The sequence below is a fragment of the Chenopodium quinoa genome, unplaced genomic scaffold (assembly GCF_001683475.1).
Source record: "Chenopodium quinoa cultivar QQ74 unplaced genomic scaffold, ASM168347v1, whole genome shotgun sequence".
NCBI classification, from domain to species: Eukaryota; Viridiplantae; Streptophyta; class Magnoliopsida; order Caryophyllales; family Amaranthaceae; genus Chenopodium; species Chenopodium quinoa.
The window spans coordinates 327,480-351,031 of NW_018742733.1; the positions used below are offsets into that span (position 1 = coordinate 327,480).

General features: G+C 32.4%; 2 protein-coding genes and 1 long non-coding RNA gene across 3 annotated transcripts; 1 reads left to right on the forward strand and 2 right to left on the reverse strand.

Annotated features, from left to right (window-relative positions):
* Positions 1-1,128: 1,128 nt before the first annotated feature.
* LOC110723692 (probable ADP-ribosylation factor GTPase-activating protein AGD5) lies at positions 1,129-11,138 on the reverse strand. The gene is made up of 11 exons (XM_021903041.1): positions 10,852-11,138; positions 8,026-8,084; positions 7,827-7,917; positions 5,953-6,007; positions 5,773-5,863; positions 5,421-5,655; positions 3,359-3,575; positions 3,089-3,264; positions 1,889-2,134; positions 1,734-1,789; positions 1,129-1,614 (listed from the first exon to the last, which is right to left on the reverse strand). Exons 1-11 carry the CDS (start codon positions 10,900-10,902, stop codon positions 1,455-1,457), a joined length of 1,437 nt encoding a protein of 478 aa, XP_021758733.1. The 5' UTR covers positions 10,903-11,138; the 3' UTR covers positions 1,129-1,454.
* A 1,603-nt stretch (positions 11,139-12,741) lies between these two features.
* LOC110723693 (titin-like) lies at positions 12,742-17,388 on the reverse strand. The gene is made up of 7 exons (XM_021903042.1): positions 17,086-17,388; positions 15,927-16,340; positions 15,598-15,693; positions 15,432-15,512; positions 14,321-15,281; positions 13,883-14,080; positions 12,742-13,495 (listed from the first exon to the last, which is right to left on the reverse strand). Exons 1-7 carry the CDS (start codon positions 17,133-17,135, stop codon positions 13,061-13,063), a joined length of 2,235 nt encoding a protein of 744 aa, XP_021758734.1. The 5' UTR covers positions 17,136-17,388; the 3' UTR covers positions 12,742-13,060.
* Positions 17,389-17,459: 71 nt separating this feature from the next.
* Positions 17,460-23,202, forward strand: LOC110723694. The gene is made up of 4 exons (XR_002511747.1): positions 17,460-17,590; positions 19,467-19,724; positions 22,275-22,337; positions 22,857-23,202. It is a non-coding gene; the product is annotated as an uncharacterized LOC110723694 (long non-coding RNA).
* Positions 23,203-23,552: the final 350 nt, after the last annotated feature.

Genomic DNA, 23,552 nt, shown 5'->3' on the forward strand with positions numbered 1-23,552 from the left:
TGAAATTTTATACTGACGAACTTTGGAACGGCTACATATATATGTATATAGTCGACCGTTGAACTTGTACCCTGCTCACTAGGTCTCACGTGCCATGTGAGTGAGTAATTTTATTAATGCTCTAACATTCTGGTGTGGGTCCAAATGTTACTTCTAAAATTAATAGCTATCCACAATTAATGGAAAATTACTTCCGCTTCTATTATATAAGTCAACTCTTGAGAAGTTTGATAAACAATGCAACTAAAATAAACCTTACTTTTGTATGTACACTTTTAAAATAGTTATTATACATGTTTTTTTGAAATTTGAAACACGAATTACATGTATCTAAAATTCTAAATCTAGTTTACCAATGAAGGAGGGATAACATGACACTTGAAGGATCTAAAATTATCTAAATTTAGAGCAAACATTAACAAGCATAGTCCAAACATTTTGATGTAACATTCAAGTTCCAACTGTTTCATATACCATAAGAAAAGTTTGGTCCAAACATTGTGATGCAAACCATAAGAAAAATATAGTGGAATAGATTTATATATGGCTAATAGAGATACCTTGCATAGCTAAAATGCTACTCACTTCAACCTTTTTTGACATATACTAGTAAGTCTTATATCATCATTATATTATTGATTTATTCTACATTATTATGTCAAACTTTTTAGTGCAAGATTAACTGAATTACGTATATATTTCAATTGAGTCCTTACTACTAGTCTACTGCCTAACAGTGAATTTGTACTGGTTTTTAACTAACTTTTGAATTATACAAATTTTATGACACAAAATATAAAGATATAAAATGATGTTGTCAAGACTTGTGTATCTACCAAAGACTTCAAATTGGTGGACGGTAGCTATTCTATGATTGCTATGGTGTAATTGGAGAAGTTATCTTCTCGTAATTGGACATCGCTTTAGTCGCTCATCACTTATCAGATATTATTAGGTTTTTCTACGCGTCTTTAGCATGAAAAAAAAAATATGGAGTACTACATAACCCTCTGAAGATTGATGGAACAAGTTAAAAAAAAAAAAAAAAAAAAAAAAAAAAAGGTACTCGGTATATAGAGATGATGAGAATATGAGATGACACATTCAGTATAAAATCCAAGACGAAAATGGACAGTAACGGTGAAATCTACAGATAATAAAAATGAATCATAAGAAATTCAGAATCATGGATTGTATAGAAGGATTCCAGAGAAGCTAAATCACAAGGTACAAATGGTTTGGTCTGTCAAAACTCATCCTTATTTTACCCACCAAAAAAAATTACATTTCAAGCACAAATCATACAAAAGAGCCATACCAAACAGTTTAAAAATGCCCTACGTGTAGTTTTTACAGAAACCAATGGAGGATATTGCTCTCGAACTTGCATCTCCCTTCGACTTTTTCTGGTCCTAATTAGGACGACTTGAACAGAAAACTCTTCCAAGGGTAACTCATCGCTTTGAAAACAACCCTTGGGTTAGTGACGAAAAGTCATAATCATTTGTCTTTTGCGTTGAAGTCCCTGTTGAAACTGCAGATGCTGCAGAACTTTTACTCGTTTCAACTGCAGCAGCACCATTGACAGGCATAGCTTGACCCATAGAATAGAAACTGCAAGCAAGAAAAAGCAGCAGAATGTAAAAACAAAGATAATAAAAGCCATCATTAAAGATTAAATTTTAAGGTTGGACTTCTCTGTATGGACAAGCTAATAAGCTTCTTATACTTACCCCATTGCTGGGAAAGAAGGATTTCCTGTCGGGTGCATTGATGGAGGGTTCCCAACCTGCTTAACAAAAAATAAAATTCGTTATTAAGTCCTCTATACCAAATCAAAAAATGAAACCAAAAAAAAAAAAATCCAGGTATTACTAGGAATTTTAACCTGAACTGATTTTGGCAGTTCATTCTGACCAGCTGATGGCATAGTTAACCCAGGAATTTGATACCCAAGACCTGGCCAGTTTTGAGTCGGCATATTGGTGCCATTTAATCCAGGTTGATGCATATTGACGTTTGATTTTGAAGCCCCATTAGCTGCTTGAGCAGCTGCAGCCATAAGAAGACTCTGTTGCTGTGCCAGCATTGCTATTTGCTGTTGATGAAGAGCAAATGGTGATACCATGTTTGACTGCATGTCAACCATATGAAACATTATTACAGAATTTAGATTGAAGCATCATGCATCAACATGGAAAATAAATATATATAGTGGAGCATCAGAGACATTTTGAGTGGCTACAATGAGTCACTGGCTAACTGCTAAAAATAGAGCTCAGCCGAGAGGCCCAAGATTACACAAAGTTCATAAAATTACACAGCTGAAAAAAAAAAAACCTTCCCACAAAATCTTTTCCAACAAAACAGAGAACTAAAAGGGAAAACAAGACTACCACACCACTCCAAGAAAAATGAAAATATGAAGCAAGGGAATCAATGTGAATATCACTTTGGAGAGAAATATCTTATTGGCTATCAGAAAAAGAACAGCAACCTAGTTTAGGTGAGGCTACTTATGTTCCCCACATGTAATCATATGTGCTCTTCTGCCCTTGCATTCTTTCTCTTTAGCACTTAGCTTTAGTCTTATTTAGGTTGAACTCAGCCCAGCCTGTGAGGAAGATGTTCTTGCAATTGCAAAAGAAGGATGAATAAAGATTAGCTTGCCAATGTGTGGAGGATGGTCAACTGGCAATTGGGTGGTACACTTGGAAAGAAAGAAATCACTAGATTTGTATGGGTATAGCTTATCCTCATCAGAATAGATGAAGGAAAACTTTAGCTTCCGTGCAATTTGCATTTCTAAGATTTTGTAAATAAATTATTTCTTGAAAGCTAAAGGTCTAGAGTTTGCATTGCCCTAGTTTTGAATATGGGCGACACTCTCTAATTCCTATAAAAACACTAAATCTACTGCACTTTCAGAGAATTCCTGAATAAACATATGTAATACATAATTCTACATAGACATTTTAAAAAAAAAAGTACTCCGAAGTTTGGATTATTGTATATACTGTTATGCAAGACGAAATAAATACATATTTATCAATGGCAAGTGAAAAGATGTTAATGATAAGGTGCAAACCTTCTCAAAAAGGCTCATAATATCTGATTTTGCATCTTTTTGAGGTTGCTGCATAACTGGAGTAGTGGATGCTGAAGAATCACCAAATAAATCTTCAAATTCAGAAGAAGATTTCTTGCCACTGTCAACATCCTTCTTCACTTCAGCTTTCTCAGAAGTTGACGTTTGCCCAGCAGCTGCAGACATTAAAATTTGAGTACATTTTACAAATCCAACAACAAAATCATTGAACTTAACACGCATATTAGACAAGACAAACTGTGTACATACATTGGAATCCTGCCCAGCCATTATCATCATTATTGGCACTTTCAGGAGGACTTTCACTGGGATCATCCATAGAAAGCATGTTGAAAAGATCAGTAGCAAAATCAACTTTAGGAGGGGGGGCTGAAGCTGTGTTAGCTGCCTGCTCAATTACTTCTGGTTCTTGAACAGTTGCTTCAGGTTTCTGTATCTCATGTTGAGGCTGATGAACTGGAGCAGACTGTTAGAAAACAAAACAAGATTAAGGAAAAGAACAGAAGCCAGAGAACCAGAGGATAAAATTATGCAGGATATCAAACTAGAACCTACTGTCAGATGCAGAACAATCCATCCAATGATTTATATAAAGACCATGATACCCAATAATAAGTAGAACAACTAATAACTGAAAAATAGAATATTACAAACACAAATGTAATATTTTCAGCTTTATGCAGTGAATATGACATAAGAACATCAGTACAAGGAAATGTTTTACACTTAATAGCCTAGCAGCAGGTTCTTCACATGCTGATCATGCCTCCAGCATTATAAAATTGTATTTGTATTTAATTCTATCCTTATAATGATCTCAACAGTCATATCTAACTATAGCAATGTAACATCTTGAATACCCAATCCCAGAATTAAATCTCATACACTGCCAAAATGGTCACAAAATCCAACTTATAAAGCCCCTAAAGAGTTGGTCTAAATTTTTTTAAGAAGAATGATCAGATAAAGCTATAATGTCCTCACGTATGAGAAAAAAAAGCTATATATTTGCACACTGTTCCCAGAAGAAACAACTCTTTGGTCCATATTGGATGATCATTACAGATGCTAAACAATGATTATTTATAAAATGACTTTTTGTAAGTAAGCAGCCATAGGGAAGGGTATAATTACAATTGCACAATTAATCAATTAGGAATCTTAAAAGAAAGAACAATTTTAAGAGGGAAAGGAATCACGACTAAAATAGAGGACAATAGGAAGAGAATGTACTATGAGAAGAATTAAGAAGTTTATTTTGAGCTTTACATAGCTTTGGGAGGCGTCAAGTCTCTCGAATACTTGACATTTATCTTCAATTTACTTTAATTTAAATTTTATCAATTATAGCATCATTCTTAAATTTTTGCTCCAATTATGCTAATTAAAATAAAGTTCTCAGCACTTCTCATGATCCATCAACTTCCTAGCCTCCTCTATTTATAGACTTCCTGATTCCTCTTTCCCTCAACTTATTTCTGCATTTTGCTCAAGCTTTCTAACTGATTTGTTGAGCAGTTTATAGTCATACCCCTCCCTACGGCTGGTTCAATAAACTTTTTCCACCAGTTAAGGTTAGCTTTCTTCTTAAGCACACAATTACTTGCAATTGATCAGAAACAACATACTGTGTCGACAACAACTTGAAACAAGTGCCAAAAGCAAAATACCTGACAAAACAAGTGATATATAGGGTAGTAATTCTAAAGAAAAAGTTAGCCAACAAAAAAAGAAATTCATCTTAATATCTATTCTTCCCATTGGAAGATCAGAGTGTCAACAAACATTTCATAAGAGATTCAATATCTTTCCTGTTTTTTCTTTGAAACCTAAGAGATTCACTATCTAACACTTAAGCCACGATATCTTCTTTCTTTTTTTTTTGGTGGCAGGAAGTATTTGTGTGCTTAGAAATAACGTTGCTTCTTCAAGCCTGACTATACAAAGCAAGTCTCTCAAGAGAAACTCGTATTTTATGAAGATTAAACATTAGCATTTCCTAGCCTAACTATAATTAATGAAGACTTAGACATAAGCATTTCCTAGAAAAACTACAGCAAGAAGCAAAATCATATGAAATCTGGGAATTAAAAAAGGTTCAAGAAAGTATGCCAAATAAGAAGAGTATAGAGGAAATGATTTCTAAGAATTATTTAATCAACAACTTCCATCCAGTCATCATATATATCAAGATTTGGAAAAGGCAAAAGGCAAAACACCCAAATTAAAATTGTACAAAAGGCACAATACCCAAATCAAAATTGAACCAGTGCATCATAATCTGATGTTCAATCAGCAGGAACAAACTTACATGCTCAACTCCTTTTGGAGGGGATGGGATACTTATTCTCCCCGCTACTCTGGTCTCCCTAGTGCTAGGCAGAACAGTGTTTTTCCTCTCCTCGGTCACATTAACAGGTTTATTAGCATTTACATGCCCATTCCTTTCCTCCACTCTTGACTGATGTGAAGGCATGTATTTTTCCCCTCCACTATATGGTGATCCATGACTAGCATCTCTTGGGACCCACCTCTTTTCTTCATACCTGTATATTGCCATAGCCAATGACTTAATGTGAAGATTTAAAGGAAAACTGTCGATTAAAGAAAATCCAAATCAAGAATATTAAGCAAAATGGTTTCTGGTAACTCAAAATACATACTTTGCACGGATGAAGTTCTCAATTCCAACTCGATCATAATTGGGAGGCAATTCAGCTTCCCAATAACTATTTGCTCTTTCATTTCCCATGGCTGTGTACACAAGGAGAGAGGTGAGTAATTCAGGTGAAGCAAAAGCCCACAAGAAAGAGTATAACTTTCAAAGTACAATGGACACTAACACTGAATGAATGCAATCTGTTCCGGAAGCCATGTGTCAAGTGTTGCTGATCTCACCTGCAGCATGTTCGCAAATTAACAATGTCATTTTCAGAGGATATATCTATCATGCGATAGATCAAAAGCTAAGGACAGGTCACAACTCACAACGAGGCATAAAAGATTGTGGGAAAATTGAAAGCACTTCATTCAGTTCATTGTACAACCATAGCAAAAGAAGAAAGAAAGGACCTTCACATGAGAATTTTAAAGAGCCTAATTTATGGAATACTAAATTTTCAGCAAATAAGTGACACTTGGGAATAACGTTGTCACCACATCCAGCTCAAGGCTTTGAAGCTTCTATAATCTTCAATCTCCACAAGACAAAGGGTTGTTGATATAAGTAGAACAAATCAATTAACCTATACTAAAAGCGAACCTAAAGTGACACTTGTCACGATGTTATAAAAAGTTTTCCCGCCTTTTCTTCTTTCCTTTTTTTTTTTTTTGCCAAATTTTAATAACTTCCATTTTATAACCTACCATAATACTTATTTCCATTTTGACAACACATTTAATCCAATCATACTCAATTAATTTTTTTTTTTTTTTCAACATATATTTTATATACTATAAATCTTTCGGTTACAAATACTAACATAGTTTAAAATTAAAGTATTGACATATATCATCATCCAAGATTATCATAATATTATTATAATATTTTTTTCCTCCGACTTAAAATTTATTTCAATTAAAATAGGAATAATAATTTTGGTAGGATAATTTGTATAAATCTTACAAATATACATAACGTTTATAAGAACAACTTAACAAAATCATTTTATTATATTATACTCCTCCGTTTTTTTATAAGTTATGGTTGGATTTGCACATTTGTTGAGACACAACTTTGACCATCAATATCTTTAATTAGAGACTATTATTTTGTTACAGTTTTTTTTTTTTTTTTTTTTTTTTTTTTTGTATAAATTTGTTGAATTAACACCATTCTTTATAAATTTTGTTGTAAAGTTTAATTATGACCGTGCATGGCACGAGATTTAACCTAGTTTAATAATAAAGACAAAACAATCATCATACACTCGTTTGAAAATTGCAAGGTGAACAAAATTTACATTAAAGGACACACACTCAACAATTTAGGATACCTTTTAATACATGAAGATTGTAGACACACTCTTTATTTTTGTTGAGCTTTCACCAGTCAGCTGTGTACCTAGCTCCAACTCTCACTTACACTTTGCCACACATTCACTCATCTACTCTAATTTATGTGTACCCAGCTCAATATACCACTCCACAAATAGCTCACACTATGTAGCATCTATGCAAAATTCACATCAGCTAATATGCTACATGATTCCAGTAATGGCAGAACTAAACTCACAGTTTTCTTGTGCACTAAAAATTATTCTAGCTGCTTTCTTTTGTGTGCTGACTTTTCTTCGGACACATATCTAGGCAGTGAATCCCTACAACTAAAAATCAAATAATGCCCACTATCTTGAACATTCTAGCATGTCGGTACAAATATAAGTACTTTAGTCTAGATCTTTCTTATACTTTAAAGTTAGTTATATGAAGTACTTTTGTGAATTAAGACATTTGATAACAAATCATATACAAATGTCTGGGGAAATAATTCTACTTCTGGAGGAAACAAATCATAAACAAATGTCTTAATGTCTTAAATTACTTTTGTGAATTAAGACATTTGATGGCTGGGGAATCATAAACATAAAGCAATACAAGATTACACATAATATGTAGTAGTATTTGATTGGAAACAAATATAGAAAGCAACAGCTTTGGAATTAACATACAAAACCACGTGTAACAGAGCCAACTGACAATGAATACTAGGACATACCTTCGAAATATGCACCCCCAGACTTCTGTGGATTCCAGAACACTGCATGCATATGAAGATGCCCAAATTTACACTTGCCCATCTTGGACCTCTGTGTGTTGGCAATAATATATTTAGTGATACAGATAAACAGAAATGCCATCCACCAAAATAAACTAAACAATTTACACATTTACGCCTTATGTTTCCAGGGACCTACTTCGTTTTGCAGTCAGCACATTCCCTATTGTCAGGCAACTTAAGAAGCCCTTCCAAAACCTGTGCATATGAAAAAATAAAAATTTGATAAAGGCTAGTGTCTAGTGAGAAAGTAAATTCAATTATCAAAAGATACTTAATTAAAAAAAAATTATTCAATAATTACACATTAAATTACTAAATAACTAAAGCATTCTGATTCAAGCACCAGAGAATAGGCCTACTTTACTAAGAAGTCTGTCATCATAAGTATGGAAAGTTGGACCTAATGCAAAGATCAATCTAAGGCCCAATTTCCAATTTCAACATCCTCGTTTGGATACTGAAGAAGCCTTTGACTGTAAAACTCCAAGATGCCTTTTTTATCCAGCTTATCATTTTACCAAGGACACTAGTATCAACAGAAGGAGGGATTAGCTATCTTCTACAAAAACCTGTAGAGCTTAATCTAGCTCGGAAATGGTTATATAACTATTTCTCTAGGATCTAAGGACATGGGAATTATGCATCTGCAAGTGCAACTTCTCACGTGAAGGCCCTTAACCAAAGTCACTTTGCTTGTGAATTTCTCCCAATGGAAGGTAAGTAGAAGAGCACTAACACAAACAGGGAATACCTGGACTGATGAACAGCCTTCACCATCACCCCAATCAATTGCATACCATTACAGTTGGAAGGCCAACATTAGAACCACCTACCCTGCAGACCACCAAATCCAACAACAACACCATCATTTGAAAGTCAGTAACTCAGCTCTAGTCACCTTTCCCTCAACACATGCATGGGTCTGCCAAATCTATGAAATTCCATTACAATCCAGATGTGAGGTACCACTATACCAGGCCTCAGGCCTCTAAGCCATGTCATGTCAAACCAAGATATCATGTCACAATCCTCAAATATAGACAGAAGGAATACATCTTTAAGAAGGAATAGCCAGAATGTGGCAACAATTGTTGTTACAAAATGGAACCTTAACAGTAAAGGGCATGGATGGGAATAAAAAATTGGTAAAGTATAGTAAAATGATGCTTTTGGATTATGATGATATCCTTTGGGATAGGATGAATCCTGGAGCCACTGGGTCAAAACAAAATCAATATTTTGGATGCAACTAGAATAATACTATCAAAGTCACATTGCGTAGAGAAAAAAACCTGTATCATAATTAGTGGCCAGCTAGCTAGCATAGTGTGAGCTACTAACCCCAAAGATTACAATTTCAAAAGTATTATAAACATAGGTTTCAAGTATGATTTGTAATATGTACAATTCTAAGCCTAAAATGGCAAATAACAAGAAATTTTAGTATCAATTTCGCTCACTACTAAGGCTATGTTCTCTTCACCTTATTTAAGGTGTTATGGCATTTGTCTCATAAGATTTAGTCTCGGTTTGATCTGATTTTTTCTGGACTGGTTTGAATTTGTTTTCTTGTCTGAAAATGAAATTTTCTTGTCTGGTATGACCGTATGATATGGTCAACAAGAATAAGGTGAAGAAAACAAAGCCTAAACTCTTATCATAAAAACAAAGAAACACCATACATCACTATGTAAAAGCTTAGACTCCAATATGTTAAAAAGTATGGTACCCTATGAAGTTACCAAAGGTCAATATACAACTTAACTGGTATTCTTCCACTGCAATATGTGCATAACCTAAGACGCTGAGCTGATTATTACACTTTAAAATTAGATCACTCTGTATTAAAGCACTAAACACAGATGATGAATTGGATCCATGAATGTAAACATCCCCAACGATAGAGTTACAGAATTGGAGAGCATTTTATCTTATCTAAATTTGTAAGTAAAGAGGGAGACAAGTTTGAATTAAAAAGGTGTGTCCATCTTCATCTACATAGCATAAACTGACCCTAAGGAGTCAGTTGACGTGTAGTGAACAGTGACTAAATTTTCTTCTGGAATACACTGACTAAATTTTCTGCTATATAACTTTAAGAGTCACCTAGAATATGGTAACTAAATAAAACACAATACATAATGATCATTTTCACCTACTTTGTTGCAAAGTAGGAACCTAGTTTTTGCTCTTTCAATCAACTATATAATACCCTTCTGTAATATAATTACATAAAATAACACGATAAATCCTTGATCGCGGTATTACAAACCTACACCTACATACATATACCACCCCCAACCTCACCATAAGATGTACCCTTGCAAGCAGTTTTAGGTAGATAGTAAAAGAATTGCTACCTTGTCAGACAAGAATTACATAGACAGACCATGGAAGTTCAACGGTTTATTAACTCGTCACTTATTTCCACACCGAAACAATGAACGTAAGTCGTGCCTTCCATGACTAGCCCTAATAAACAGCTACCCACACTCAAAAGGCAGAATGGAACACAACTAAATGCTTAAACAACACCAATCCACTCAAGATGCAAACTTTACAAGCTCAATGATCATATCAATTCAATTCGTGATATTTCCGAAAAGTTTGGTTAAATTGCATAAACCTAGATCCAATTATCCAAATCATCAAAATGGGGACCAGGAAATTATGCAGGAATCATCCCATAATTTACCAACCAAATAAATAACAGAATACAGGATCCCACAAACCCAAATATCAGAAAATTCCCCATAAAACCCAACAAATTCCAACCAAAATCATCTAATAATCATAATTAAAACTTTTCAACCATTTCCCCAAATTCCCATTTGTACAAAATCAAGATCAAACCAAAAAACCCAAATCAAAATAAAACATGGGTAATCAAGAAATCAAACTTAGGGATCGAATTTAAAATGAAAAAAAAGCAAACAAATCGAGAGGAGAGAGGGAAAGGGACCTTGCGATGTCTGGCGTTGAGCTCCTTGGTGACGTGGGCTTTCTCGTTCATTTTTGATGAATTATTGAATATGATGATGATGATAAAATTGAGAAGAAGAAGAAGAAGAAACAGATGATTGGGTAATTGAATTGGGAAAAATCTCTCTCCTCCTGTTCTTCTGTCTTCCTCTCAATCTGGGTTAAGCAAAGCCTGGCAATTAGAGAGATTGTGGTCTGACTTGGTTCATCAAATCAACAAACCTTCTCACTAAAGAAATTCATATATTTATGGAAATTAATATTGATTTTTTAATTTTTGATTTATGAATCATATGGTTGATGACTTATAGTGGTGTCTTGTCCTTTGGGGTATTGGTTTTAATCTACAACTGGCTTTTGGCCCGGACGATGTCTCTTGTTAGTTGTTACAATGTTAATTGAGTTGGAAATATAGTAGTTTCACATAATAATATCACTTTTTTTGTTAGAAAGGTTAAAAAAGATATTTCATACTTCCTCTGTTCTTTTTTACTTGACTTGTTTCTTTTATCACATTTGTTAATGTAAAACTTTAACGATCAATTACTAAAATTCTCCATAAGTAAAAATTATAAAAGTTATATATTATGATAGTATTTATTGAGATGAATCCAAAAAAATCATACATGAATATATTTTTCCTTACATATTATTCACCAAAGACGGTCAAAGGAGGTGTGGTGAATAATGTAAAAGTCAAAGCGGGTCAAATAATAAAGAACGGAGGAAGTATATGGTTATTATAGAAAAACACATGTAGTAGACGTAAGGGAAAATAATGGCAAAATATTACTTGTAGTATAAAGTAATTATTGCTAAATAATAATTAATAAGTAATAAGACGTTAATGTTTTGAATAAGAGGTTGTATGGACTTGTCATGTCATTACTTATATAACGTCAAGTCGTGATGGAGCAAGGATGTTATGAGGCATTAACATGCTAAAGATGCTATACTTTTGAGTTTTAATAATATTTTAGATCGTCTGGGAAGTGTGAATATTGTTGAAATGCCGATCATTTTTTTTACGACTTATAGTGGTGTCTTGTCCTTTGGGGGTCTTGCTTTAATCTATAAATGGCTTTTGGCTTGAATGATGTTTCTAGCTGTTACAATATTAATTGAATTGGAAATATAGTAGTTTTATATTATAACAGCAAATTCAAGCAATCACATAAATCAAGGTTCAAAGAAAAATTTCGTATATGGTTACCATAGAAAAATATCGAGTATTACATATAACGGAAAATAATTATAAAAAAAAAAATTTAAAACCACAAAATATTAGTACTTTCTATAAGGTAATTATTACTAGAGAGATCGAATAACCACAATAATAAATAGTACAGAGTAGTAAGCTATTAATATTTTGAACAAGAGGTTTTATAGACTTGACATATCATTACTTATAAATTATAATGTCAAGTCATGGTGGGGGAAAGATGATACATGGCATTCACAAGTTGTATCTTTAAGTTTTAAATTTTTAATAATATTTTGGAAAAATTGACAAGAATAATTTTAATTTTGTGTGAATCGTCCCAAATAATCTTAATTTTGGATTATTTTTTAATAATCCCAACTTTGATATGAATTTGCTTAAAATAGTCCCAACAAATGACTTAACTTGTTGTTTCAAAAATAAAAAGAAAATTTACTTAACTTGTTATAACAAGTTAGATGACATGCGGTGACACCTGGTTGGTGAAAAAATAACCTTTTATAAGTTTTTTTTTTTAAATTTTTTTTTGAAGGAAAAAAATAACTTTTATATAATAGAAGTTATTTTTCTATTATAAAAGTTATAAAAGTTATTTTATAATAGAATACCTTCACCTTTTTGTTTTTCCTTTTCATCCAAAAATGTAAATTATTATTCTACTTCCTTTTAATTGCATTGTTTTTTTTTAAAAAAAAAAAAAATTACACTACAAAAGCAGTTCATTTAAATTACATCACATCATAATACTAGTTCATTAAAATAACATTAGTTCTATTCAAAAAAAAAAAAAAAAAAATAACATTGGATGTTCTATAACATTAGCTCCCCAAAATAAACACTGTTATGTTCAATTTAAAATTACATTAATTATCCTTCATGATATTGGAAGTCATCTAACAACGGGTGGTTGTAGATTTTTTCCATGGTTGCATCTTGTTTTTGGAACATGTCATCAAATTAAGACGATTCAAACGAACATATAAAACTCTTCTCGCACACCACTTGAGGGTCCTTTCCCAAGGTCCAAGTTATTCTTCATCCTACTTCCTCCTATAATTTCATGTTGTTGTGGGCTAGGAGTCGGAGTTCCATGAATCCTTAAGTTCCAAGGTTCATTCGGGTCAAATGAATCCCTAACCTTTTGTTTTCCCTTAGCTGGCTTTTCAGCTTCTCTCTTCAAATATTCTCTATCAACTTCATCCAATGCATTCAAGAAAGACTCGGTCCCAAACATTTCTTCATTTGAGGGTTCCTTTAATTTCTTTTGAATGAATTCTTCCACTGCTTTGAAAAGACGATTGTTTGGGAAGAGTTCTTTAGCATGGTTCAGTTTTTCAGCCATCTTAGACAAATACCCACCTAAAGTCTTAGCCAGATCAATAAATTCCTCCATGAAATGCTCCTAAAAAATGAACATAAGATATAGATAATGTGAACATTCCGTATTCTTTTACGAACATTCAGTATTCTATAATCATGTGGTGAGATATTAAATGAACATATATAATAAATAAATCAACATGAGGTGTGTTTATATGAATATAATATGTTAAAGATAAGAACATAGAAACTATTATTATATGACATTATGAGATGTTTTTATATGAATATAATATGTCAAAGATATGAACATATAAACTATATACGAAGTATACTAAATGAACATGAGATGTTTTTATGAATATAATATGTTAATGACATGAGCATGTCAAAAAAATTCAGTATATAAATCAAGTTAATAAATTATGAACACAAGAAGAAAAATTATGAATATATGATACTAATATACCTTATCAGTTTTCTGTGGCACATTTTCTTGATGTTCATCAGGTCTTTGGAGGATCCTTGGCAACACAGTTCCTAATCCATAACCTTTGTTCTCTAATTTCATTCTTTCATAAACCATATCCTTGTTCCAAACACAAATGAGAGGTGGAGTTCTTGGTGGTGAAATATTTTTTCTTTGCACCCGATCAAAGTAAAACAACTGAACATACATAAGAATAATTCTTATAAGGATATGAACAATCAATAAAAAAATATGAAAAACTTAAATGATCATATAAACATGATTACATGAGTAATAAAGTTATGAACAAACTATATATATAAATGAACAACAACCATACTATTTTGAACAAAAGTAAAAAAAATTATAAACAAATTATATATAAATGAATAAGAACCATAAAACAACAATAATAAATTTATGAACAAATAGGCATACCATTATGAGAGGCAGTGGACCCTTATAAAACCCTTTTGTGTTGTTTTTCCAATCAGAGCTTGTATCTATCAAGCTATCAAGTACGTACTTGCACCAATTGAATTCCTTAATTTCATAACAATCGCGAAATGAATGTAGGAACTTGTAATGACAATGGATGCTTTGGCTGCATTTCATTAAACAGTTCACAGCTAGCACAATGAAATCAATGACAAATATTTCATTTGCTTCACCCATGTTCTTTTCAATAGGCACAATTTTTGTAGCCGTCTTCTTCCCAATTTTTTTCTCCTTTTCTTCTTCCTCTTCCTCAGGTTCATACTTCCCCAAAATCAGGTGTGTTTTGGGGCTTCCAGAAGTAATACAATAAGCTTTTCGCCATCTTGTTAAAAGACTTTCTTCCTCTTCTTCATCATTAGATTCAGCTACTTCTTCAACTTCTTTTACAATCTTGTCCCCTCTTGGGATTCCATATACTACTTCTACATCCTCTTCACAAATCTCAATTGATTTGTTGTAAGGTAGATACAATGTGCAACTGTTTTCTTCAAAGCTCTTCACAAGCCATGCACAAAATTTTTGGTCATTTTGAGGGAGGTTAAGATTAAGTATATATCCAAATCCCATTTGAACAACAAGTTCTTTTTGAGGCGGGCTCAAATGTTTCACAAACCTCATGAATTTCAAATGCCCAACTCTAACTCCTAACCTATCTTCATCATCCAAAACAACATCCTCATCATCATCAAGATTCATCACTTCTTCATAATTGTAATCTGTTTTCGTTTCTCTCTTTCTTTTATTTTCAATTTTCTTCTTTTTCTCAACCTTTTCCTTATTCAACACCTTAACCTTCTTTGGATTTCCTACTGATTTCTTTGAACTTTCTCCTTCAATTCTTTCTCTACTCTTCTCCTTCTTTGGATTTCTTACTGATTTCTTATTTGTAGCAACATGTTTTCTTCTCAATTGACGTGTGTATCAAAAAATTAACAAAGTCATTTAAACATTGAATATAAAGTAATTGTAAATGTACATGTAGCTGCAACATATGTGTTTAATTAAAAAGTAAAAATGAACAAAACATAGAAATGAACATTAAATGTCTTACTTGGCAGCAGCAATTGCAAAAGATTCTTGTTCAGAAGCAATGGCAAGTTGTTCAAGTGTATTTATTTTTCTGGGTTTAGCTCTGTGAAAATAATATGAACATGAGAAGAAAAATAATGAACAAAGTTTAGATTAATACGAACACGTTCAAATAATAGTGTACTTACCTTGTAATTTCTAGTGTAGGTTGCCCTGAAGTCTTTTCAGGTTCTTGATTAGTTTGGTTAGCGCCTTGTTCATAAGCACTTGGAATTGGTTCATTTCTATGTCCAAATAAAGAATAGTTAGTTTATAAACTACAAATAAAATGCTTTCATTCTTATTTCATGAAAATGAAAACCAACATTAAAAATATGAACAAAAACAAAAAATATGATTTTTCACAAACATTTATAAAATTGCAGAAGTTTTAAAAAGTGAACAAAAGCAATCAAAATAAGAACATGAAGAGAACAAATATGAATTTAATTAAGCAAATATTAATGAAATTGCATACCCTTCAGGCATTTCTTTTGGTTGTTCAGTACTTTCTTTTGGTTGTTCAGAAATTTCTTTTGGTTGTTCAGCACCTTGTTGAGTAGGTTGCTTAGCACCTTGTTCAGATGTTTCTTGTGGTTGTTCAGAAATTTCAGGAGACTGCTTAGCACCTTGTTCAGAAATTTCTTTTGGATGTTCAGAAATTTCTTGTAGTTGTTCAGCACCTTGCTCAGTAGGTTGCTTAGCACCTTGTTCAGAAGTTTCTTGTGGTTGTTCAGAAATTTCAATTTCAGTAGACTGCTTAGCACCTTGTTCAGAAGTTTCTTGTGGTTGTTCAGATATTTCAGTAGACAGCTTAGCACCTTGTTCTATATGCTGTATTTCAAAATTTTTCTGGGGTTGTTCACAAGGATTTGAAGATGGTTCTTCATCCCTGTTTATAAATTGTAATACATAATAATTATTATAATTTTTATTCCACAATAGTGAATAAAACCATTAATTTATATGAACATTATGTGAAATAAATACAAACATTAAGTGAATTTAACAATGAGCATTGGCAGTTACAATGATTATAAATTTGAACGAAAAGACAAAAAATATGAACAATTGAGAAACAAATTAATTAAAATGGATCTCGCTGCATACTAGAAATATCATAATATGTGAATAATGAATCTTGCATATTGAAATGGATCTCACATATTATCAACATAAAATTGCATTAATAAGAATACTAACAAAATTTTAATTTACAAGAAATGAACCTATGGACAAATAATATGAACATGTATATATAATTACAGAACAAACACACTTCTTTTTAGGACTTCTCTGATTATCATCTTTAACATGTTTTGCTAAATCCTTCAATGTTTTGTGATCTAATTGGAATTTTTACACTTTTCTTGCCTTTGATTTTGAAATTTGAGAAAATGGGTTGTTAAATCAATTTAGGTTATTTCATCAGAAATTCATTTTTCTAATTAACAATATAATAATGAATTATTCCCTTTTACTAATTCTATAGTACTTGTTGTTTGTTGTGATTTTCAATACACACACAAAAAAAAAAAAAAAAAAATGTTGTCTATAAATTTAAAATTTTCTACACAATTAAACCCCATAACAAGTAAATTCTAACAAATGTAAACAATGTTTAAATGTAAATTTACCTCTTTTTTGGAGAATCTGATTGATTTTTGAGTTTTTCTTGAATATCCATAGCAATGTTCAATGTTTTAGTGAGAGAAAATTATAAAGAGGAGAGAGAATGTAAATTGTGTTTAAGTGAATAAGTTGAGAGAAGTTGGGGTTTTAATTATAATCTGACAATTTTTTTTTATTTTTTTATTTTAAAAAAGAAGGAGATATGTTGGTCTGGTCTAGGTCTCGCTTTTTACAATGGCTGATGCGTGTTATGGGCTTGGTGGGTCTGTTGTAGCTAACCAGGATGCAGTCTAGACTTATTGCCAATTTAGCCGATTTAACACAACACGTAACTCGTGGGCTGAACCATGTGAACTCAGCACAAGACATGATCCAATACTACTTTGCCAATTAAATTCTCCTTAATTAAACAGCGGTGATCTAGGAAAGAGAACGAACAAGGAGAAAGAAAAAGTATCATTTGAAAAAGCTGCGATTTTTCTGAAGATAATCTTCTGCATTTGGTCATTGGTGAGCTTGAACTTCTTTATTTATATGCTCAATTTCAAATAACTACAATTATAATGGCAAATTATTACTTTTATTTATGTAAAAAAAAATTTAAAAATGGGAACTTTGGTTTTTCTTATATATGTTTTGTTCGTGGGCTAATCAGATTGTTATCTAGTGTTCAATTACTGATTTGAACTCAATTTTATGAACCCAGTTCGATTATAAAGTGAAAGATAGAAGAAATTTGAGATATTTGTGGTTATTATTGGTTTGAATTTTAGGTATAAGAATTTTGATTTGGGTGAATTGTATTTATGATTAGGTTAGAGTTTATAATTATTTTTCATAAATCATGTAATTGTGAAATTGCTGAGGAGTTTATATTGTGCAATGTGATCTAGAGAGTTCTAAGATTTGTCATTGGGATTGATTTTAAGTAATGTTGTATATGTCTGGAAATAAATTCTCATACAAAGTATGCTATTTTAGATTGTATGTATTCAATTGTTCGAGGTTGGTGTTAGTTTATGATTGGATTTCGTAATGTGCTGCTACATGTTTCAAGTGATGAGGAGAGCATAAGAATGAATCATCTAATATAAAGGGTCTAGTATTGAAATTTTGTCAAAAGTTTCAATTGTGTGCATTTGGGATAGTGTGACAACTAATTACTGATGTAGGAATGAAGTGATGGAGTTATTAAATGGTTTGCCTTTGTGAAAAAAGAGCTTGGTTATGCAAAAGTACGCGTGATTTTGCGAATTTAGTAGGAAATGAAGTTTCTTAAATTTATATGGCTTGGAGAGTCTGAATTTAGGTGTTGATCTTCTCATGAATTTGAAGTTAAATGCATGAGGTATGATAACTGGTTCACAGTTAATGGAAGCTTTGTGGTTTATTAAAACAATTATGCTAAGCTTATGTGTTAAGCAGTAAAGGAGAAGGTGAGCATGAGATGAAGGCTGGTACTCTGGTGGGTTCTTTTGTTTACTAGGTGGAAGTCTGCAGTGTGTATTCCGAAATGTTGTCTCCTGCCTTAGATGGAGTAGATGATATCAGACCTGTCAGGAAGTAGCATAAACTGCTAGTCTGATGTCTTCAAGTGTGGGAACATAATTTAGAAATTTAATCTAGGAAAATTTAAAGGAATATACTTCGTATGTTATAATAGTAGTGATTTTGCTGTAAAATTCTTTTTTTAGTTACCCTAAAACCTCAAGTAGTCCACTTGGCACTTTAATCTTGGAGTAAAACCATGCAAAGCTTTTCATAAGATAGCTGAATGACCTGAACTTAACACTGGAACAAGTATCCATGCATGACTAGATCAGTGAAGTCTAAGAAACATGGCATATTACTATAGCCATCTATATGTATATTCATTTGTATTATATAGTACATAGTATGTTTTCGCTGATCACTTTAGGCCAATCATTTGATGATTGAAAAAGGTTGTGAATAGATGGTTAAGTGACTTTTAAAGTCGCATCTTATGGAAGCTGTGTTGTCAAGGCAGAATTAGTTGATTACATTTTCATATTTATTTTTAAAGTATACAGCATTTTGGGTACAGCACAGTTAAAAAGTACTGGAACCTCTAAACAGAGTAGGTCAATTGGCTGAAAGGCTCTTCTTAAACATTGCATTATGTGATGGTAATTGAGGTGATAACCGAGAAAAGCAGAAGATAAAAGTTAAAATTTTACATTAAATACTTCATTGTTTTACTAAAATAGTTTATGATATGGAAAAATTATAAGATTTTTTTAGTAATCAATATGTAATATTTTTTCTAAGTTCATTCTATGAAATGAGTAAGATTTTAGTTGTGGCATCTTTTGCTGTTTCATTAAGCTACATTTTGTTCATTCTATTTCATATGTCAAATTTGTAGTTAAATATTTTCTGCCATCGCTGAATGATGGAACCGGATTATCAAAATCACTTTAAAGCTCCAGAATCCTCTGCTATGCTCAATAGTAGAGGTGTGACTGCTGACTCCAGAAACCAATGGAAGCAATTGGGGGAAGAGGAGAGAAAGATGGCAGTTCAGGAAGAGATGAAGAGGATGCATCAATTGCCTGCTAATAGTAGCTATGCCATTCACCGTCGCCGTGTTCTCAGTAAAATATTCCAGCTCATGACTATTCAGGTTGGTGTAAGTTTGTTAAAAAATTTTAATCTTTGATATTGATGTTTACTTTTACCTCATACATTATTACATCTATGTCCCATTCTAATAACCCTGTTGAATGTGTGTTTATCATGTTTTAATTGGCGTTTGCTTATCTTTTGAGCTATATTCATTGGCAAACCTGTATATATTTTTTTAGCAAGTTGCCGATCCCATATCATTTTGGGACTAAGGCTTTGTTATTGTTGTACTTTGCTTGCAAGATGTTACTTCCATGTTTAATCTTTATGCTGAGCAGACATGTTTTCCTGTGCAAATTATTATGTTCTTGAGTTTTGTATAAGCTATGGACCTAGTGTCCTTAGAGGGTTGAAATTTAAAGAAATCCCAAAAAGAAGTGTCATCTGATGGAGATTAGAGGCTGAAGGTGTGACTATTTGTAAAAACAAAAATAAAGTAACAAATATTATATACTACGAGGATTAACCTTTAACCTTGCGAGGTGTCAGGGAAGCTTTTTCAGTTGGAACCCTCCACTGCAACCCATTTCTTTAGAGGTTTGTTTTTATGTAACTGTAACCCACCTTTTTTGAAGAGCAATGATGTTGTTTGGCTCTTGGACTGCCTTTCTCTCAATTAGTTTTATGGTGGGCTTGGTCATTTATCTTATGTTGCTATCACATTAGCTACTATTCCTTGTCGCAAACAGAGTTAAAGATAAATAACTAGATTGTGGTTCCTATCAACTACTTTCTTTGTTTCACTAGAATTGCAACTTTTGATTGTGGCACTTATTTTAAAGTAAGTAGAGAGGGAATGCAAAAAGTAAAACGTGAGAAATGTATATAAAAGAAGATAGAAAGGAGGGAAGAGAGAAATAGTGGGCCAAGCAATTATAAAGTAGGCATATATATAAAATTGTAAAAGTTACCAAAAAAGAAAGGGTTGCAATTATTCTAAAGCATTTAAAATAAGCAAGTGCTGCAATTTTAGTGAAATGGAGGTTGTATGTAATTTGGTTGACAATGGTTATTTTCTCTTAGCATTGCTTCTGTCTATCTTTTATGACTGTCATGTGCTAAAAATCTTGTGACGGGTTCATGAAGTTTGGAGGTATGTACTGGAACTCCGCGAAATTTGAAATTTCAGAAATGTTATTTAATTGCAAAGTTTTTGGCAGATGTGAGAGGTTCGCTTTGGCTTAGTCTAATATGGTGGTTGGAAACCTACTCCTAGTTTTTGATACAGACTTGAACTCTAGAATGTGCTGATTATGTCATTATGTTGTATACAATGTACCGGGATGGTTCTTCCTCAGCAATTTTTTTTTATCATGATTGGGAAGCTTTGAGAAAAATGCTTATTTTTAGACAGGTAAGATACTAGTGCAAAAATTTGCAGAAGCACTTGATGATCGTGAAATAAAGGGTGAAATACTTGAAAAAGGGTGCTGGAGGGGGGGGGGGTTGAGTTGTCATGCAGAGTCAATAAGCAGTTGAATGCACTATATTTTTAATGCTTGGCTATTGTTGCTTGATCTGTGAATGAGAATTTCTTTCGGTGTAGTTATCATTTTATTACTAAACATGAAGATAGCATTACAATATAATCTTACCCAGTGGCGGAGCCAGGAATTTCAAACCGGGGGGACAAATAAACATCATCACTTAGTTTAATATTGGAGCAAAAATATGCTTGAATAGTTAAAGTTTTACAGCTCAAAATATAAAATACGGAGTACTTAGTCAAAAAATCAACATCGTATACCACTTTTCTCCATAAACTATTTGTTTAGGGGTTCATAATTTTTGAAGATTTCAAACAATTAATAATATAGTTATTTAAATGTAGTACTGTCATATTTATCTATTAGGCTATAACAATCGTAATTTGGGGTAAAGCTCATGCAAAACTACAATTACAAAGATTCAAATACGTATATGGAGTAATTGTTAAGAAATGCATTGAAGTAATATTATCTTATAAAGATTTAGGTTTCAAAATCTTATAAAGATTTATTAAAAAACAAATAAAATAAATAAATAAATAAAGGGAACTACAGTTACAATTATTCAAATAAGTAAATGGGGTAATGTTAAGAATTAAATTGAAGTAATACTATCTTATAAAAATTTAGGTTTCAAAATCTTATAAAGATTTATATATATAATAATTTTTTTAAAAAAAAAAAAAACAAAAACAAAAAAAAAAAAAAAAAATAAAGGAAAGAAAAAGCGCACAGGAAGAATCGAACCCAGTTCCTAAGACTACAAGTACAAACTCATGCAACTTACTTTAACCATTGCGCTAACTCCTTTTGTCTATTACATTATGCACAAAATATTGTATTTATACTATTTTTTTTTTTGGAAGTGGGGGGACAACTGTCCCCCCTTGTCCCACGCTGGCTCCGCCAGTGATCTTACCTTTAATCTAAGATCATTTGGGATTATGAAGTGGTTATTGTGTGTGTGTATATATATATATATATATATATAACCTTCTTTAGATGGGCTTGTGAAATAAGTTTGATCCCTAACTGATTAATTGTTGATTATTTTTTCTTAGAGATCTGCATCTGAGGATGAGGAATTGGAGTTGCTTTTTGCTGGGCTGTCCATTTAAGCGAAGGTAATGGCTGTGTGAAGTTCTTGTTACTTGTTTAAATGTTGACCCCCCCCCCCAAAAAATATTGGTTGATTTGCTTCTGAAGTAACAAATTCTGTCAGTCCGTCAGGGCAGAGCGGGTACTTCTAGTGTGTTTGCTCCCTAGGCAGGAGTAAACCCACCTAGTTGCACTTAGAATACTAACATTGTTGCTAATGCTATTCTGATTTGATTGGTTTCTCGTTTGAATGGATTGAATCTTTTGGACCTTCCTGTCGTGTTGAATGTTATGAAACCACTTCAATTTTCCTTGTTAATCATTGCAATCATCTTGCATCATTCAAAGTAACCATCATGTTGATAGGAGTGTTGCTGAAATGACAGAAATCTATTCAGTCTTTCAGAATTTCAATTTCTTGCTTCTGTTACTAGTTTTCATCTTTATTTCAGTATAGAGATAAATCAAAGTCGTAGCAATGAATGTTCTTTTGTTTATGAACCCATGTACTAATATTCCTCCTTGTTCAAGCTGAATCACTACAGGATGCATCCGCAATTGTACTGTCACAGCATGCCTGCAGAGACATGAATGCTACAGAATGGAAATTCTAATGTTCTTGACACTGTCTCTAGGACGCTGCAACTTGTTATGATAAAATGCAAGGGAGTTCTAAGTTTCTAACACACACCACTTTTGATTTCCCAATCACAATTGCAAATATCACCGACAGTAGTTAATGTGTATAAAAAGTAGTGCTTTTCATGTGCTGATAGTTAAGCTCTAAGTTTCACAAATCACAGTAATAATAGTATATTAATAGTATGTGCTTGTTGTTAGTACTATGCTCGTTGTTTTTTCATTGCAATTGATTTTATCTATGCCTTTCTATATTCTTGGGTTTTTATTACATAAATTATAATGTACCCAAGTGTGTTCAAGAATAAAAGAAATGTATGTTAAACCACAAGTTTAGCAATACATAAAATTGCTTTGTCGGAAAAAAAAAAGACATACTACGAAGGGTAACTCGTGGCGATCTGCGGGATTTGGGCAAAGCTCACCTATTTTATCTTGCAAAAAGCTTAAAAATCGTTAGTTGGGTTGGTTCATTATCGTTTTTTGTTTTCAGATTTCTGTTTCATAAAGCAAAAAACTATTTTTTATTTTAAGTTCTCTAAATTATTATGATTTCTATAGTTTTGAGTGTTTGACTAATTTTTAACATACAAGTATATTAT